At 39.1% G+C, this 20,783-nt stretch overlaps 1 protein-coding gene across 2 annotated transcripts in view; it reads left to right on the top strand.

The window, feature by feature from the left end:
* PRICKLE2 (prickle planar cell polarity protein 2) overlaps positions 1–12,267 on the top strand; it is a 462,431-nt gene extending 450,164 nt beyond the window's left edge. For both annotated transcript variants that reach the window (XM_082265402.1, XM_082265403.1), the window contains one exon: positions 9,928–12,267. In XM_082265402.1, the coding sequence (XP_082121528.1) occupies positions 9,928–10,787 (860 nt within the window). In that variant the 3' untranslated portion in view covers positions 10,788–12,267. The remainder of the gene's footprint in view (positions 1–9,927) is intronic.
* Positions 12,268–20,783: the final 8,516 nt, after the last annotated feature.

Here is a 20,783-nt window from a genome sequence, read left to right as displayed (position 1 = left end):
GTCATCTATGTAACGTTCGTAGAATACTAAATTGGAAGCGTTTGGATTATTATTTATTATTATTATATTATAATATAGGATGTGCTTTCATGCCTAATGTGGTCAGTTTGAAATAGGAAAGCAGGGGACTGGCAGGATTACCAGGTATTTCACACAAAAGAAGAAAAAGAAAGAGAACAGGATACTTTTTAACACAAGTACATGGTACAACATATACATATTAGGAATCTTAAATGTTGAGGTAACATACAGTATTCTTTAATTGCTGAAGATGGAAGTTTATAACTTATAACTCCTTTATCAAATACAAATTATTTAAAGGTTGAGTTACAGCCTGTAACCGAATTCCATTTTCCTAACACACAGGAGAAAAATAAAACATGGCTTGACTCAGTTGGAAATTTTCAACTTCCTGGACCGTTAGCATTTTTCATACAAGTGAAAATGTGTTTCTTATTTAAACATCAATGTAGGGCACGTGCCTATGCACAACAGCTAAAACGAATACATCTGAATTTAGCTGTTGGGGTATTTGCTTTATACTGTGCATTTTAAAATTTGCAAACGCCATGCATGGATTTCATTTCAGCTTCCTGAACCTCAGTATGAATCGATTTGAATTTTGAATGCGCATTAAGCCTGTCTGCGTTATGTAACTATCATGAATGTCTGTGAAATTTTAATTTTGTTTTCACTAAGTCCCAGAAGTCATGTGCTTGGAAAGAGAGCCTGCATAATGACTTATTGCTTCTACCAATCAGAATTCAGCTAAGATCTGTCCAGCCCTGGCAGCAGTTACACAGGCCTGAAACGTAAGCCAAAATGACATCATGAATATTATTTTAAATGGGAATAGTATGTTTATTAATCTCAAAAAAAGTCATTATTGACTGCCAATTACTGCGATCATTTATTTTCACCTTTGGTTGCAGTTAAACAGTACTAATGAGCATCATGTGCTGAATCCCTGGATGATAGCTAATATGCCACATCGTGGTTAGGAGGTCGAAGCCAGCTCTAAATTAAGTGTTTTGCAGTTATGTTTGCGGTTAAGGTACCGTGATTGTTCACTGAAAGACGATCTTGGTTGGCAGGGGATCATGTCATTTACATAATTGACTGGTTCTTCATAAACTCCTCAGTCAATCATGATAAAAACAACAAGATATCACATATTGTGTATTATGTGTAATGCACCAGTGGTGTATATTTGAATTTAAATGCCATTTCTCGGTAACAATTAAAGTGGTTGTAAACAGTCATCTTGTAAAACCGCCCATTCAGTTTAAAATTGAAACAAAAGGCAAAATCTTTGTGTATAGATATAAAAAAAAAATATTTACATAAATACCTTTTCCCCCCTTTTTTTTATAAGTGCTCCCTCTGCTCCCAGTTGCATAAGAGCTTGGGGGAGGAGAAGCAACAGTACACTGAGCTTCCCAATGAATGGCTGTGCAGGGGGGGAGCATGTCAGGACAAGTCTAATCATTAGAGGAGAGCAGGCTGAGTTCCAAGCATAGCTAGAGAAGTGACCACGATGTGTTTTCCTGCTTAGTGTGGTCAGTTTTTAATAGGAAAACAGAAAGACTGGCAGAAACACATGGGATTTCACACAAAAGATGCAACACAAAGAAAACAGGATATTTTTTCATACAAGTACGTGGTACTACAGGCTCATATCAGGAATATCAAATGTTGGGGTAACAAATACTTTAAGTCAGTAGACTGCTCACTGTAATAAGAGGAAATTCCTCATGGTTTACCGGTAAACTAGAGTTTAAGATTATGTATTACCATTAGATTTAAAATAATTCACAGTGCTTCTTGGTAAGACTGCAGGCTCTTGTCACATGATTATGTGGTGCATAGTCTTCATTTTTTGAGAACTTCAAATTGTGGTGCTTGTAAGCTGGAAAACTTAGCCTGTGTCCTGCTTAGATTCCTAAATTCTGAAAATGAGGCTTACGGCAAAGGAAGGCATAGAGTAAGCAAGGAAGCCTACAGCATAAGATCCAGGAATTAAATTAGAGCCACTCAATTAACTGGACATGTCTAAAGAGTTGAATTTGGTTAATAAAACACTGGGGTTGATTCACTAAAACTGGAGAGTGCAAAATATGGGGCAGCTATGCATAGAAACCGATCAGCTTCTAGGTTTTTTTGTCGAAGCTTAATTTAAGAAGCTAAAGTTAGAAGCTGATCAGCTACCATGCAGAGCTGCACCAGATTTTTCACTGCAGTTTTAGTAAATCAACCCCATTGTGTCCTCCAGCCCACTGTGGCTCCATACATTCATACACAACATATGGTCATGTGATCTCAGCTGAAGAGAAGGATTAAAGTGAAAATTAAAGTCCTGGCTAGAACTAACTAATTACGTTTAAAACCCTGTAGAAGGAAGATGCTTATACTTACCTTTTTTCATAGGCTCCCATCCGGTCACCGGACCGCCTCCCAACTGCTGGCTTCAGGGGAGAGGATGGACAGTAAACAACGGATGCCTCATAGTAAGCCAATGTGTGACGTCACCACTAAGGCATTCCATCTGTTGTTGGCACTTCCTTCTCTCCCCTGAAGCCAGCCACTGGGGAGATCACATGACCGGACTGAAGCGCTCTGAGAATAGTTTAGTAGCATAAATATCTTAATTTTATAGGTCAGTTAGTATAGGAGTTAGAAGGTGGGTGGGAGCCATTTTTAAGAATAGTTAGTTATAGCCTGGACTTCTACTTTAAATTCCAGGCAGAGCTACTGATTGGCCAGCTCTCTGGGTGACTTTCTTTTAGCTGAGAACACATGACCAGTTCCTAGGTAATGGTTATGTAACTAGCTGCCATGTGATTCAAGAAAATAGTTTTCTTCAAAAACATCTTTCTGGGCTTTCTTTATCCCTTTCCAGCCCCCCATTCAAAAGTTTGTAAAGATGGGGCTGTTACATGAGCTGCCCAGTCATTGCTGGATTGACTGTTGCAGTGATCACATAATTGGGAGACCATCCCACCCTCCCCTGGTCATAAACAGTGACTGTGAGCTGTAATTGACAGCAGAGTCACAGTGCTTGGGGGAAATAGATATACATGCAACACTGAACAAAGACATTGGCTGTATGCATTTGTGTGACAGCTTGGCACCATTACGCACTACCGTGCTATTTATGTGCATACAGCCTGCGTTAAGAGGTTAACATCTCTGAATTTTAACACTCATCAGATTGTTTACATAGCTTACATATTATGAGGTGGTTTTAAAAAGTTTTGAGACTCACGCTGGATCTTCACAGTGGTGTCAAAATGGTGACCTTTGAGCTGGATTTTCATCCTCGGGAAGAGGGCGAAGTCCACAGGAGCCAAATATGGCGTGGGTGGGTGCGGAAGTAAGATCATGTTGTTTCCGATGAGAAACTTGCATTTGTTTTAACTTGCTGTTCACAATGAAATAGCAGGTGTGGTAACTGACGTTGTCAGAATAGCACCAGTTGCACAGCTCCCGATGTACACAGGATGATGTCTTTTGGCACACTGACTTACGAAGGACGAAGGTCGGTGCTCCTTGTGACTGTGTGTGCAGCCTTGTGCTGCCATCTTTTGGCATGTTACAGAACTAGTAAACTTTTTGATACCACCTTATATATATATATATACAGTGGGTACGGAAAGTATTCAGACCCCCTTAAATTTTTCACTCTTTGTTATATTGCAGCCATTTGCTAAAATCATTTAAGTTCATTCTTCTTCCTCATGAATGTACACATAGCACCCCATACTGACAGAAAAACACAGAATTGTTGACATTGTTGCAGATTTATTAAAAAAGAAAAACTGAAATATCACATGGTCCTAAGTATTCAGACCCTTTGCTGTGACACTCATATATTTAACTCAGGTGCTTTCCATTTCTTCTGATCATCCTTGAGATGGTTCTACACCTTCATTTGAGTCCAGCTGTGTTTGATTATACTGATTGGACTTGATTAGGAAAGCCACACACCTGTCTATATAAGACCTTCCAGATCACAATGCATGTCAGAGCAAATGAGAATCATGAGGTCAAAGGAACTGCCTGAAGAGCTCAGAGACAGAATTGTGGCAAGGCACAGATCTGGCCAAGGTTACAAAAATATTTCTGCTGCACTTAAGGTTCCTAAGAGCGCAGTGGCCTCCATAATCCTCAAATGGAAGACGTTTGGGACAACCAGAACCCTTCCTAGAGCTGGCCGTCCGGCCAAACTGAGCTATCGGGGGAGAAGAGCCTTGGTGAGAGAGGTAAAGAAGAACCCAAAGATCACTGTGGCTGAGCTCCAGAGATGCAGTCAGGAGATGGGAGAAAGTTGTAGAAAGTCAACCATCACTGCAGCCCTCCACCAGTCGGGGCTTTATGGCAGAGTGGCCCGACGGAAGCCTCTCCTCAGTGTAAGACACATGAAAGCCCGCATGGAGTTTGCTAAAAAACACCTGAAGGACTCCAAGATGGTGAGAAATAAGATTCTCTGGTCTGATGAGACCAAAATAGAACTTTTTGGCCTTAATTCTAAGCGGTATGTGTGGAGAAAACCAGGCACTGCTCATCACCTGTCCAATACAGTCCCAACAGTGAAGCATGGTGGTGGCAGCATCATGCTGTGGGGGTGTTTTTTAGCTGCAGGGACAGGACGACTGGTTGCAATCGAGGGAAAGATGAATGCGGCCAAGTACAGGGATATCCTGGACAAAAACCTTCTCCAGAGTGCTCTGGACCTCAGACTGGGCCGAAGGTTTACCTTCCAACAAGACAATGACCCTAAGCACACAGCTAAAATAACGAAGGAGTGGCTTCACAACAACTCCGTGACTGTTCTTGAATATGCCCAGCCAGAGCCCTGACTTAAACCGAATTGAGCATCTCTGGAGAGACCTAAAAATGGCTGTCCACCAACGTTTACCATCCAACCTGACAGAACTGGAGAGGATCTGCAAGGAGGAATGGCAGAGGATCCCCAAATCCAGGTGTGAAAGACTTGTTGCATCTTTCCCAAAAAGACTCCTGGCTGTATTAGATCAAAAGGGGGCTTCTACTAAATACTGAGCAAAGGGTCTGAATACTTAGGACCATGTGATATTTCAGTTTTTCTTTTTTAATAAATCTGCAACAATGTCAACAATTCTGTGTTTTTCTGTCAGTATGGGGTGCTATGTGTACATTCATGAGGAAGAAGAATGAACCTAAATGATTTTAGTAAATGGCTGCAATATAACAAAGAGTGAAAAATTTAAGGGGGTCTGAATTCTTTCCGTACCCACTGTATATATATATATATATATATATACGGCTGAAAAAAGACACAGGTCTATCCAGTTTAACCTATGAGTACCAGTGCTATGGTGGCAGGGGTGGTAGAGGTGGCGGTAGGCAGTATGCCTGCACTTATCAGAACAAGTTAGAAAATGTATATGAGATGTGTAACTGAGATTATAATTTTTGTTTGGATTTCAACTTCAAGTGTATGTATAGCCAAAACTTTTTTGTTTTGAGTAGTGTGGATAGTGTGGAAGGATTAGAATCTATGCAAATTAATTTTATTGCTCTATCTAGCCTTGCTGGGAATACTCTCTGTTCGTCCTGTAGACCATTATCACAGAGACAAAAAGTGATAGGAAACCCAACAGCTCTGACCGGAACAAGAAGTGAGGGGTAATCTTCCAACAGGGACACCTGATCCAGTGACAACTGTCTTAAGTAGGCAATTTTCCAGGTCTCACTTCCTACGTCTCAGGGGCAGAAAGTGAATCGCAATCTACTATACAGAACACTTCAAAAATAAACTGACAAAACTTTTAACCTTTCCCAACTGTATCCAAAGCTACTAAAAAAACATTGGCTGTATATACTTTAAGTAACTGTAGCCCTTCCATGGTGTCACTAAGAGGCATTTGTATCCCCATTCATGAGCAGCAATGCCCATTGTGTAATATTAAAGGTAAAATTACATCCACATTAATTCAATTTAAATATTGTACATACTACCCCTATGTGTCTGAGCTAAAATGTGCTGTGTATTAAATTCTATCTTACAAAAGAGATTTAAAGTGGAATAAAATGTTCTGCTGATCTCTATAATCTGCATGTAATAGACAGGAAAGCAAAAATGCATCTACACGGCTTAGTTTTGTATAGGGTAGATTGATGATGTCCCATAAGAAAAGAATAATGCTCGCTCCATTGCTTAAGATTCTGCTGAGAGCCCTGTGCTGCTGTGATTGACACATATGCTTAATGCTGAAAAGATACGCCCAAGGGATAGGAAACCGCTCACTGACTAGAGGATGTAGGTTTTGCAGATGGTTGGCTGTATTGCACATTCCTCAGCTAATGACTGCCGGGAAGCAATCACCGGGATCTATATGGTGTGCTGTTTATTTGCCATTATAAAGGAGTTGAAGTTACACTTGTTTGGTAATAATTTACTCTTTAGTGGGCTCAGTTACACACTTGCTGTACATCTGTACAGTCTCTCTACAAGGACAGGTCACTGATCTTCTTGCAGTTTGGCCAGTTAGCTGCAGGTTTAAAAAAGCACTCCAGACAAAAAACCTAAGTACATAGTTGAGGTATATGTAGGGGGAATGGTTTACCTACCCAAAAAAATATACATTGATCCAACCAGTCTTGTGATCCAGACACCTCTACCTGAGAGTAAAGCTAGTTCCTAGACCTCCCTGTAGACCAAATAGGGTTTCATGGAACTATAGGGTTCCTTCAGAAGCTGCTAGAGGTTCCTTGAGCAATGAGCAATTGCCTGCTTCTTAGATATGTAATTACTGACACCAGTAATCTTTTTAGATATCTTTTAGGAGAGCATTCTTGCAGCTGACCACCAATGTAAAAGGCTCTCTTTCTACTAACCACCAGACTAATGTCCTGTAAGCGATAGCTATATTAATTATTGGCAAAGGTTCCTCTATGTTAAAAAGTTAAAAAAAAAGGCAGCTATAGACTACATAGCATTTGAGTTATACAGTCTGGTTAAGGATGAAGCCCAGTCTGGGATTGGACAGTGATATTTCTGCAGCATTCTGGTTAAGTCATCCATGTGCGCTCCACTATTGTATACATGTTCCGTGGCAGCACTTCACTACAGCAAAAACCTTATTGGCTCAAAGTGCTGGTCATCACTTTTCCTGTGTGTTCTCAGGTCAAATTATTCTGCCAGGAGGAATGCTTGCACTGAAAGGGGTGGGAAATCCAGTTGCCTAGGTAGGAAGGAGAGAACGAAGGGTAAGATCAGCTGCAAGGTTATGTTTGCTAGCAATCCAAAGAGCAGGTGGGGCAACAGTACAGAGCCTGTAAAATGAGGTAGATCATAGGATTATGTGAATTAGTCTTAACAATTATGTAGTTAGTTGTTCAGCTGGATTGACATTCAAAGAGAACCTAGCAGTTATAAACCAATGCTTTAAAAAAATAAAAAATAAAAAGTAGGTATCGTAAGTTCTGATACACATCTGAGCATTTTGTAGCTTCAAGCTTAAAGCTCCGAAACGCGCAACAACCCAAATCCCATGCTTTTAGGTTCTGCCTGTTCACATTCGAGCGCTCAGCTACTTGTACTTCGGAGCCTGAAGCTCATAAAGGTACAAGAGCTACATTTGAAGCAGAATGGACAATTTATGGCCCCAAAGAGTTCAGTGAGGGCGTCTGAAAAATGCCTGAAAATTAGCATATTCCTCTTACTAGTAAATAGTTTTCCATTGGCTAAAACAAACACGTTCAAGCTTAAAGTCTGAAAAAAAATGTGCAAAATATGCTTCAAAATTGCCTGTAAACATTTACATTCAGGTGTGAACACAGCCTAAAGCCTCGCACACACTATTAGTCTGAAAAAAACCTGACAGCTCAAGTTGGAGTGGCTGTACTAACAATTCAATGTTAGTACAGCAATCTCCCCTGCTGCGCTATGGTGTGCTGACAGGGAGATGAACCCCCTACCCCGCCTAGAATACCTCTTGAGGGGGGGCCGGTCGGCAGACTATTTTCGGTCATGAGTCTTTGATAGAAGTCGGCTGGCAACTTGGGATGCTGTGTAAAATCTACATAAAAACAAAATGTTTTGAAGATCTCATAAACCCATATATGACAATAGAAAATAGAAAACATGTTTAAACTGAGAAAATGTACAGTTTTAAGAAAAATATAAGGTCATTTTAAAATTGATGGCAGTAACATGTTTCAAAAAATTTGGGACAGGACCATGTTTACCACAGTGTAGCTTCCCCTCTTCTTTTAACAACACTCTGGGAACTGAGGAGACCAATTGCTTAAGTTTTGGGAGAGGAATGTTGTCCCATTCTTTCCTGATATAGGATTATAACTGCTCAACTGTCCTGACTCTTCTTTGTTGTATTTTTTTGTTTTAAGGTGCGCCAAATATTTTCAGTTAGTGAAAGGTCTGGACCGCAGGTAGGCCAAATAAGCACCCAAGCTCATCTGCTACAAAGCCATGCTGTTGTCATAGATGCAGTACGGTTTAGCATTGTTCTTCTGAAATATGCAAGGCCTTCCCTGAAAAAGATGTTATTTGTATGGGAGCATATGCTGCTCTAAAACCTGGATATCTCTTTTGGGTATTGATGGTGCCTTTCCAGACGTGCAAGCTGTCCATTTCATACGCACGAATGTGCCCATGGTTGCCAAAAATGTCACATTTCGATTTGCCAGACCACAGAACAGTTTTTTACTTTGCAGCAGATCATTTTAAATGAGCTTTGGCCCAAAGAAGACAGTGAAGATTCTGTATTATGTTCACATATGGCTTCTTCTTTCCATGATAGAACTTTATCTTGCATTTTTGAATGGCACGTCCAACTGTGTTCACAGACAGTGTTTTTTTTTAAGTTTTCCTGAGCCCATGCATTGATATCTATAACAGAATCATGCCTGTTTTTATTGCAGTGCCATCTGAGGCCCTAAAGCTCATGGGCATCCAATATTGCGCTTCCGCCTTATCCCTTGCGCACAGAGATTTCCCCAGATTCTTGGCATCTTTTGATGATATTATCTATTGTAGATGATATTTTTTAACTCTTTGCAATTTTACATTGAGGAACATTATTCTGAAATTATTCCATAATTTTTAAGACGCAGCGTCACAGATTATTAAATTAAAATTTGTGATAAGTGATGGTGCCAATTTTTCAAAAATACACAAAAAAGTGCAGCTGCCCCCTTTAAATTGATAAAACCACTTAAGAAATTACTGAACAAAAAGAAAGGTATGGCGCTACTCAGTCAAATCCATAAATCATATAAAAAAACATATAGCAAACAGTCCAATCTCATGAAAGTCCAAAGAAAACTGACAAAATCTTCACAAAGCAATCCAATCACTGTGATGAAAAGATTTGTGTTGTTTTAACTTTCCTTACACCGTGCTTCACCACAGGAAGTGTGTATAAGATGCCCACTCACCAACAGTCTATAGCAAAATTTGCCCTAATATAATCCAACTCATTGATCACCAGCCATCAGGGGGATCCTATGGTACTGTCAGCTCCCAAGCCCAGACGTTTTTCCAGGTATCTCTCTCTCTCTCATACATCATTTAAGAAACAGACTGGAGAAAGGTATAATAAAACATCATTGTGCAGTACGTTTATTAAAAACTAAAACCAATCATAAAGAATATAAAATGCACACTTACATTTAATGTTGCTATAAGTAATTATTATGTTCTTTTAAAGTTCTAGTGCATCTTTACAGCTGTGATATGTGAATGTTCTATGTGCTTAACGAACAAAGATTCTGTTGTAACATCTGCTTCATTAATACATAGGCATTAAGTAAACCGCATAAACATCTGTTTATAGTTTTAACTACACCCAATTATATTGGCTCCATATAAATAGTCAGTATTAATTAAAAAATGAAACTAACAATACTTTTTTTTTTTTTAAGGTGCATCTATGGATGGAGGCCCTAAACGTCAAGAACACCTCTCTCGCTTTTCCATGCCCGATTTGAGTAAAGATTCTGGAATGAATGTTTCAGAGAAATTGAGCAACATGGGAACTTTGAACTCTTCTTCTCAGTTCCGCAGTGTGGAGTCCGTCCGGAGCCTTCTCTCGGCACAGCAGTATCAAGATATGGCTCGCGATCTGGGTAACCCTGGGAAATACAGGGACCTTCCACAACAACTAAGAATGCATCAGTCATTTCAGTTTGATGATGGGGTGAATGATATACCTGGCCAGGGCAGTGTCAAAATGACCCCAATGAGTGAAAGGACAAGGAGAAGGGCTCAGTCAAGAGATAATGAACAGCATTATCGCCGCCATCATCAAAGGAGGTCAAGGCGTTCTCGTTCAGACAATGCTCTTCATATGGCCACAGAGCAGTGCAGTAAAATGAAAGAAAAACCACTCTTGAGAGCCCGGGAGGACTATGAACGATTTATGCAACAAAGGGGAGGAAGAGATCAGATGGATCAAGTTGTCAGAAGAGAAATGTACAACAGGTATCAACGAACTGCCTCTGATCTGGCATTACAAAACCACCTCTGTGATAGGTGGGGCCAACCCATGAACGAATATGATTGGTGTTCTACCTGTTCCTCTTCCTCAGAGTCAGACAATGAAGGATATTTCTTAGGAGAACCAATTCCACAACCAACCCGCCTGAGATACGTAACTAGCGATGATCTTATGCATCAGTATGGTCAATGTTCCGGTGGAATACCCAAGTCTTCCACTTTGGGTGGTCGAGGACAATTACATAGCAGGAAAAGAAGAAAGAGCAAAAATTGTATTATTTCCTAGTGTTTGCTCTCAAGACCTACGCATTACTGTGTAAATGAATATTATCCCTGTGGACTGGTCCATATTTTGAACATCGTTGTTTTATAACAAAAGATTACCTTGTACATTCTCCCTGTCATGATAGTTTTTGCGATTTAAGACTGAATTACAGTATATGGTATATAATAGCCTTGATTGTTGATATAGTGAATTTTGGGTTTAAATGCACATTTCACTTTATTTCTTCAATAGTTCAGTCCGCCAAAAATACTGCCTTGCTTTGGTCCATCTAGAGATCATGCTCTAGTATTGAATGTATGCCGTACCCAGATGTACAGTATGCTGCTTGACCCCATCGCCGTACCATAAACTCTCTATTTTTATCATTTTATTTTTCTCCCCCTTTGCGTTTTGTTTTTATTATTTTGGCACTCATTTTTTTTCAAGTATTTTAATTCTCAGATAATGCTAACATTTATTTATTTTATGCACTCCTTGTAAATGGAATGTAAATGAAAGTTCTCATAAACTATTTTTGTATTTTGTAATATCAAATGAGTCTATACGTTTTAGAATAATATGGATATAATGGACCTGCATGCCGAACTCGCAAATGTCTGGTTGGTTTGAATTCCCAAACTGCTGTTTTTTTTTTTCTCTTCTAAACTGTGTAATTTATACCTTAAGGATGTGTGGGTATAGCCAACAAATTCAGCGGTTAAGCAATAGTACAAATGTTAGATTATATTTACGCCACCAGAAAGAGTATTTTTTTGTTTGTTTGGCAAATAGGATTTATGAAGTATAGCACCTTACCAAAATTATTTTTTTCTTTTAAGTTTTATATATAGCTATATATATGCATATGCACAATTCGATCTTTAGGCAAAGTAAATTTACAAAGTTACAATTGAATTTACCAAAATTCAAGCACATTCTTACTCCAATGCGGGATGCAGTTATACCGTCTACATTAGCATATTTGAATAAATCAATCTAAGTTCATGGCTAAACTGATATTGAAGTTTTTGAGTCATGTGTTAGACCAGTAGCTCCAAAAAATAGTCCTTTGCTGCAAATTTATATCAGAGCACCTGGCATGGAAATATTGGGAAAAAGATACATTTACAGTCATATCTTACATGATCCAGGAGTAAATAGTGATTGTATAGAGGCTCTGGCTGAGATAGAAAGTTGTTAAATAATTAGATTTTCAGCACTCCTATATGCTACTATTTGCAATACAAACTCAGAATAAAAAGGGTATCCAGTCTGCATAACTCATATTTAATTAACAAAACCAGAATATTTTGCGACAGGCAATAATAGAAATTTAGTTCAAAGTTCCAACTATTTAGTCTCAGGACCTCACTGGATACCCAGCATTCCAATTCCTGAATACATAAATGTGAAACAAGATCCAAAGGCTCCCTACAGTGCAGGTTTGCCTTACTTACTGAAGTGTTAACACCACAGTTACATGTCGTACAAGTGCTATTCAACTGTAGGCTGAACTTCGGGCAGACAGCTAAAATATGGTAGCTGTTTTACCAGCCAAAGGATTTGCATTTCTGTCCATTCAGTCTTAATAGATATACAGCTCAGCAACACATCACAGACCTGTCTAACAGGGTAGAATACCTAATGTTGCTGCAGTTAGATAAAATTTACAGGTCTTGTCCTTTGTCCCAGCCCTCAGCTCGTGACTGGAGAGTGAAGGAGATGCAGCTCATTGATGTGCTCATCTCTGTCATTCTTCTCTTTTCTCCTATCAGCATGTTTGTGGTTAGAATGTTAGCACTGCAGCATCAAAAATTGCCTCCTAGTGCTCCTCTTTAAGTCTCTGTTTTACAATGGATTGAACCTCATATAAAATCAAAGACAGGTGCTTAAATTGCTTGCTTTAAGCACTTAAGGACTTGAAGGATTTACCCCCCCCCCCCTAATGCCCAGGTAATTTTTTGCAATATGGCTCTGCGTTAATTTAAATGAAAATTGCGCGGTCGTGCGACAGTGTACCCAAGTAAAATTGATCAAAATTTGTAAAGGCTGTTTCCAGTGTAAATGTGTCATTTATAGTGCACATTTATGTCAAGTGTATTTATTATTATTTCCCCATAAAAGTCAATATTTTGAGACTTGAATTTGATGTACTCCTATGAACTATTTTAAAGAGGAGTCCCAGCCTAGGGAAAAAAAAAATAAAAGTCAGCAGCTACAAATACTGTAGCTTATGACTTTTATTGAAGGACACTTACCTGTCCAGGGAGCACACGATGTCGGCACCCCAATCCGATCTGTCCATTGGTTCCAGGTGCAGGCATCTTCACTAAGGAAACAGGAAGTGAAGCCTTGTGGATGAGTTGCTCTGCCTTTCTGAATGGTCCTGCTGTTTTCTGGGACCTGTGTTTCTCCCAGAAGGCAGTGGGGAGGGGGGAAGGAGGAAAGGCCAGAAATTACGTAGATCGCCCGATTGTGGCGATCTTACCCGGAAGTGGGAGCGGGTACCTGGTTTTGACTGGTATCCGCTCCCCCCGAAAGGTCCCAAATGTGGCAGCGGACAGGGGGGAGGAAACAAACAAGTGGAGCTTCCCCTTTTGGGGGGAGCTCCATTTTAACAGATTTCTCAGCCTTCGTGCTGCTGAAATCCACTCTTTATATGAGTTATTTGTATTTATTAAATTTAATATTAAAATTCAATGGATGCCTTGATATTTCAGTCCACAGAATAAGTTGGTGTAGGTACTACACTTGAGCATTCTGAATTTTGAAAATGTTCAAAAGAAAAAACTATACCTAATAATAATGCCTTTTATATATTTTATGATTCCATATAATGTTGAAGGTTTATAAATGAATGAAAGCAACCCTGTATGGATAATCATTTTTATTAAATACAGTATTAATGACTTTTAATGATTGGGGTAATGGTTAATGGTGGTCATTTTTGAAGAGGAATCTGGTTTGTTGCCCTTACTTACAGCAGAAGCTTTTCTAATAGGTTTGATGGCCTGATAGCAAAATAAGCATGACAAATAAGAGTATAAACACGCTCCATTACGTTGCAGTTCTATATTGGGCTGGGAACTGCTCACAGCTTGATAATAAAAGGTAAATTGTACATGTGGCTGATTATAGTGAAATACACGTGCCTCAGTTCAACCAACAATTCTAAGTGCCCCCTTGTTGCACATGCAGAAAAAAAGAGAATTACTGTACTTTTACTGCGCTTGAACCTGGGTAGATCACTGAAACGTTAATTGCTGAAATGCTAAATTTTTACTGCATATTAAACCAGCACATCCCAACCTAATTTTAGATGATTTAGCTAAAATATCGAAGAGGATGAATTTTGCACAGTTCTATTTTTGTCTTAAGGCGGTGTGGTGCTGTGGTGTTAACACTTAAAGACCTGAACTCAAAAAGTGAAGTGTTTCTAACATATAAGAAACCCATTGAAATGTTAATTGAAGCATTACCCTGAAAGATATTGCTTTTGCCTGAATTCTTCTTGAAAAAAAATGCAGTGCACGTAGGCACTTCTGTTCTGTAGCCTTATAGCCATTTGTCTGCAGTGTAAGGTGTGGGATCATCTTAAGACACTGCTGCCTCTAACAGCTTGTCTCAGGACATCTGGAGTGAATTTTTGTGATGTCACTACTGTGCTCCTCATTGTGCCCCTTGCTGGAGGGGAAGCTGTATTTGAGGAGTTGCAGAGCAAGGATCTCCCTGCTTCTGCTTGATAACATCTTTGAATGTATCCTCCCTTCCCATCTTGTGCTGCTTCTTAAATATTACCCCAGGAATTATTAGATCACCAGTCATCAGGGGGCAGCTTTGACACAAAACCCTGCTCCTCTACTAAGATGGCCACCTCCATACAGAGACACACTGCAGAGCAAGTCATACCAGTGAATAACAGGGAAAAGATCTGCTTCAGGAAACCCCCAGGCATTACTGGTGGTGGGTAGTCCTTTGCCCTCTGCTGGCCTTTTTTTGGACACAGTTTTTGTAGTACTGGCCCTCTTCAAATAAATGAAATGCATTGAAAGGAGTTCAGGGCCTAGTTTCACATTTATATCTCACTTTTCTCCATAGACTGCTCTGTCTTTCTGCAGCCCTTCCCCTCTCCCATGTCATTGCCTGCTTGATAGGATGTAAGCTCATTAGTTAACGGATGTGGAGGATCTGTAAACAGGGTAAAACTGGGTACAAATACACATGACACATATCTCTGGCTATAATTGTATCCCTTAGAGAAGTTTATACAGTATTTTGCCCAAACAACTCTTTACATTTTGTTAAATTCATTTTTAAGCCAAAGTGGACCTTGCATGGAAAAAAACAACATTCAAGCATTATAATATCCAACACCTGCTCGGCTTTGTAAAGTAAGTTAATTGCAGAAGAATTTTACTTTTATGTCACCACTACTCCTACTGATTTTTAATTCAGCATTACTGAACTGATAGGACAGCTCAGATGCCCTGGTATGCTGGTTATGTGATATGTGATGTCAGAAAGGCTCCACATACATCTTTGCTTGTCTGAAGACAGCAAGGTCAAGGAAATCGTCTTCCTCTGTGCATTGTAAGGAGTGTCAAAGGCAGCTTCCTTTACAATTTCCACATGGAATAGGTAGGCCACGACTAATGACACCAGTGTGGCTATATTTAATTACCAGTAACACTCTAGCTAAAAATAATGTATTTGTGTTGTGGATAGAATAGCACAGGGCTAGAACCTCTGAGCAATATTTGTTTCTGTCTGTCTGCTTGTAGGGAAAATGTCCACCCATCCCCTGTATCAGTGAGCACTGTCACTGGAAGTAGAAGTCCTACCAATGGGGGCATAGACAGTAATACACTTTAGAGGTTCTTTCCCTTCTCCTTTCTATCCAAAACATTGAAAATTGTCTGCAATTCTACTCTAAAATGAGCCCATGACAGCACCGTAAACCACCAAACAGACAGCTGAACCAATTATAGAGAAACTTAATCTGTCAACAGAAAACACTTTACATTTGCACCTTTAGCACCATCTGAACCTTTATCATAAAAAAATGTGCATTATAACTCGAAGGTGTTTTAGATGGCATTAGAGGAGTGAATGCAAAGGTATGATGTGCTCATAGCTTATGCTATCAGCTACCTGGTCCCATTGGCTCCGTAAACATTTCCCTCCCACCATAGACTTGCATTAAAGCAGCTCTTTCTTTCACAAAATTCATTAGAAAAAGGAGCCTGCAAAAGAAGACTTTGAATATTTACCTCTCTGGTCTTTTTTTTTTTTAAGTGACAGAGTTGCCTAAAGTGAATTTGGTTTAAAGTGTTTTGAAGTGATAATGCCACCCCTGCTCCTGTTATGTTTAAATTGGCATTGTAATATAGGATTTTCATTTTAAAAGCGGATATAGATTGGGTGCCGTTGGACACATCATTATTTGTAAAGCATTAACTAAAAAGTCTCCTTATACTTTATACTTTTCATTACTTTTATTGAGCTGTCATCTTTAAGAAGTGAACCAAATGGTCTGTCTTACACTTCTTGATCTCAGCAGCGAATTACTTGACTGCAGCAGATTTGATCACATACAATGATAGTGAAATCTGTCAGACATGTTCAGTTTTTGAAATGTTCTGCATCAGCTATGAACATTACCAGACTGACCTCGGTGTGGTATAAGCAGCTTTCGTGGGGGGTCTTAGACTGAGAGATAGGCACCTGCTGGCCAGACTGATCCCATTTTTTTTCAATGTCATTGCCAAGGCTTGAGTTTCACCATCACTCAAGTTACACATGGGCAAATTTATGGAGACAGTGATAAAGAGAGGGAGACAATGCAGAACAGGAGCAGCGTGTGTAAGCTGAGGCACATTTACTATTCAGAATCTACTATAAATACCTCCTCTAGTAGTCAGAAATAGTTATTGCCACGTTAAAGCTTATCCATAACCAGATATCAGATGTACTCCTCTCTGGAATGAAAATGTGTTGAGAATGCAATGATAAATTTATCACACATCTTTAAAGGGCCAGGCCAGTGTAGATGTACAAGTCATTTTATACCAACATTTTTTTTACACTTCTCAGAGATTGCACTGCTGAGATATTCTTATTACCAGGTCAGGGGCACCTGCTTTAATAGTTAGTATGAGGCTAGAGTCTGATACCAGGTGAAATCCAGGAACTTACAATGTTTGCATTTACAGAGTACATTTAATGATGTATTCATGAATGCAGAGATGCATTAATTGGTTCCTGGCTGAAATTACACTTCAAAATTATGCCAGCCAATTTAAATCATTGCTAGATATTTTGCCTTCAGAAATCCTCCCATTTTAGAGATTATTGGCAAATGGAATTTGATATTAAAATCTTATCTAGCATAACAGGTGTACTTCCTGACCACTGATAACTATAAAAGTCAAATTGTACTGCAGTTCCACCTATTTCATATGTTACCAAGTGACCGGTATGCATAAAGCATGCACTGTTTTGACAAGTCCCGCACCTTACAAAACCAAGACAATCCCATGTAGACTGGGACTGTTCAGAATTTGTTATAGACTCTGCTGAGCCCAAAAACACCAAGGATTTCATGGCATTTCTGTACAGTTGTTTTACGATGTTGACTTTTCAAATACGTGTTTAAAAAAAAAACTGAAATTGCAAATGGTGCTTTTGTTTTATCTGCATCAGACTTGTGAATTGTTCTATGCTCTGTGACTTAAGATATTTTATCTGCTTCATTGACTGTAAGTATGGAAAGAATGGATCATTGCTGCTTTAAACCTGTGGTTTTTCCCACCTCCCCCCTTTCCAAGGGTTGGAGTTTGAAATACAGAACAAGCATCGGAAGTAGTTTGTGCATAGTTGTACTGGACATGCCTTTCGCTTTTCTATGCTTTGAACTGCATATCTTGTGCTATCTGCAAGGTGTTCAACATCATTTGCTGTTCAGAATTAAATATTAAAACATATTCATTGTCCTGGATAAAAATTGGCTTTGATGTGTGTTGTGTGAATTTATTTTGAATCATCTAGTCATTTATTAGGTTTTTGTTTTAAAAGCGAAGTCCTCCAAAATTGAAAATTATGGTATCGGGTGGAATTCGGTACAGTTAATCCACCTTAGCAATCTATTTGCATTCTGTTTGCCTTTGGTGCATCCATTTGCCCTTGGCGTGAGGAGGAACACAATGGTCAAGCTCTTCCTTTTAAACTCTCTACGAATAGAAAATTCTAAGAAAAGCCTAATTACTTAAATCGGAGCTAAACCACTGGATGAATGGCCTCCCCCTGCCCCTCTTCCATGCCATTATCTTAAAAATTCTAGCGCTTCCACATATGTGCCACCAGTGTCCTTCAGGTATCCAGGACCTGGAAAAAGCCAACAGCGCATATGCCATTTGTGAGCACATATGTAGCACAGTTGCAACTTAGTAACACATTGCCTCCTGGGATAGCTGTGATGCAGCTATCCCAGGAGGCAGCAGGGCCTGACCTAGGCCGGAAACCAGGAATTCTACTTTGCAGCACCAAAAAAAAAAAAAATAGAACAAAAACTGTTAGCTACTGTGTAAGAAAGAAGGGGGAGTCATAAAATAAAAAAGGTTTGTTTGGTCCCGTTTTAATTCAGCTTTAAGATGTTGTGAAGGACAGTACCATGCTACCAGTTGATTAAACTCATCTCTTGTTTCGTTACATAACTTAAAAAAATACATGTCCATGGATTCTACGCAATAAAGAACCCTTTCTGTATATTGAGCTGAAATGTCTTTTTACCCAGATAGACTTCCCTTGTTTTTTTGTTGTGACCTTAAAGCAAATCTGTGCTTTACTTATTTAGGGCAAAGCAACAGGTTTGCTTTAATCAATAGCAGTATATGCTACCTCTCCTTCGTTCCCCCACCTCTCTGTTTAGTATTTGGAGCCCAAGGGAACACCCCATACTTTGGGGTACGCAGGAGCATGTGACTAACTCCATGTGACAGTGCCTGACCTGTCAGTTTGAAAACCCTGTGTAAGCAAAGACCCCAATGGCTGGCAGCTACACAGGATTCCCCTATCACTCACAATGGAAGGAGAGTGAAAGCACAATAAGTATCCGTGGAGATCAGCATTAAAGCCTATATTTGTGCAAATAGCTGTTAATTTGCATAGGTAAAGCATGTATTTACATTAAACAACTTTCTACAGATTTTTCTTATGTAGGCATTTTATAAATGATGGTGGATATTCTTAGCATAGTTCCTTGCATAGAAAAAGTTTGAGATTTTCAAACCATGTTATTTCTCAACATAATCGCCTTTCAAGTCTTTGCACTTAGTCCATCAATATTCCAATGCCATAATGCCAGTTTTGTAGATGGTTTCCCCCTGTCTTGCAAAAAAATGTGTTATGGCATGGTGGAAGAAGTGGAAGCCCAAAGGTGCTAATTCTGGTGGATATGGTAGGTGGGGTATTCATTTGAACCCACACTAATGAATTGAGGCTGATCATTGTCCTGGATGGAGAGCACACCTTCTGTCAGCATCTCAGGCCTTTTGGATTTTCTCACGAAGTTGGGTTAACAAGCTAGCATAATATTGGCCATTTCAAAGGGAATCCACCATCTTATGTCTTTACAATTCCCAAAAAAAAAAACAGAAGCCATCACTTTTCCTGCTCACTGTACACAGACATGACTTTCTTTGGATGTGGTAAACTGTGATGCTTGCACTGTTTTTGATTGTTGTTTGGCTGATAATGGTGGACCCATGTTACAAATCAGTCTATGAAGTTTTAAGGACCAGCTTGAAAACAGACTAGCAAGTCAGATGATGTCTGGAAACGCACACATTGTTGATCAGCAGCCAAAAGCATGGGTACCCATTTTTTAGAAACCTGCAGCAGCGTAAATAATGTAACCAAGCACACACACAGAAGATACATTACTGACTTTCCCTGTTCAAAATGATGTGGATTGTTCCACCCTCTTGTGATGAGGCTAGGAACTTTTCGATTCACCCTTGTACTTATACAGTGTGATCATATTATTATTATTATTATATTATAAAATGTTTATAGGGCTGACAGTTTACATAGCGCTTTACAACTTGATGGTAGACAGTACAAATACAATACACTTTTTAATACAGTAGGAATCAGGGGGCCCTGCTTGTTAGAGCTTATAATCATATGTTCTTGAATTACCACTTCTCAATGGCCATTAAATGTATAAATCTTCATAGCTAAATTCCTTGATGCCCATTTTATTTTAGATTGGCCTTCTCTGTACTAATTTCAGTTGCATGATATTCTCATTGTGAACTGGTGCAGAAACTGAACAGCCTGCTGGAAAAAAGGTGTTACTGATCATCAGTATAAAGGAAAGATTACATCTCTCCCTTGAGTCTATGCTTTTTTTTTTTTAAATGAAAGTAAGTACTAAGCTTCCTCGCAAAAAGCTACAATTATTTCCTTATTTCGGGGGCTCCAAACTATTACCCGCTATCCCCTGCCATTCTAGTAGCTGCATTAAACAGTATCAACAATCCATTTATAATCTATAAAACACCAGAGAATGCAGTACTATAATATTACATTCCCTACCATTCCAATCATAATGTGTCTACAAAATATGAGGTATCAATCTTCTCACTGAATTGTCCTAAAATTATTTTATATTTTTTTACTACTTTGCTTTACCAGCAGTGCCGTTACATCATTTAGTTTTCTGGGTAGGTAAAGTAATTGTAAATGCAAGAAAAGTTCAGAAAGTTTGAAGTTTAGGTGGTATAATTTATTGGCTACCTTACATTATTAAAGATGCAAGCTTTTGCGATGCCTTAGATCCCTTTAATAACTTGTTAGCTAATAAAGGGTTATCACTTAAACACCAAACTTACACAAGAAAATACTCTACTAGTACTAAAGCCAGGAACAAAAAATGTAATATATTGCAGCTTACCGGGACTTAAATGTGGTACCACCTGTTTTTTGTTTTTTGGCATTTTTCATTTTCACCTAGTG

The sequence above is a fragment of the Pelophylax lessonae genome (genome assembly GCF_965119305.1).
Source record: "Pelophylax lessonae genome assembly, chromosome: 8".
Taxonomy (NCBI): Eukaryota; Metazoa; Chordata; class Amphibia; order Anura; family Ranidae; genus Pelophylax; species Pelophylax lessonae.
The sequence above is the reverse complement of the archived record's forward strand: the minus strand, read 5'-3'. Positions and strand labels throughout refer to the sequence as shown.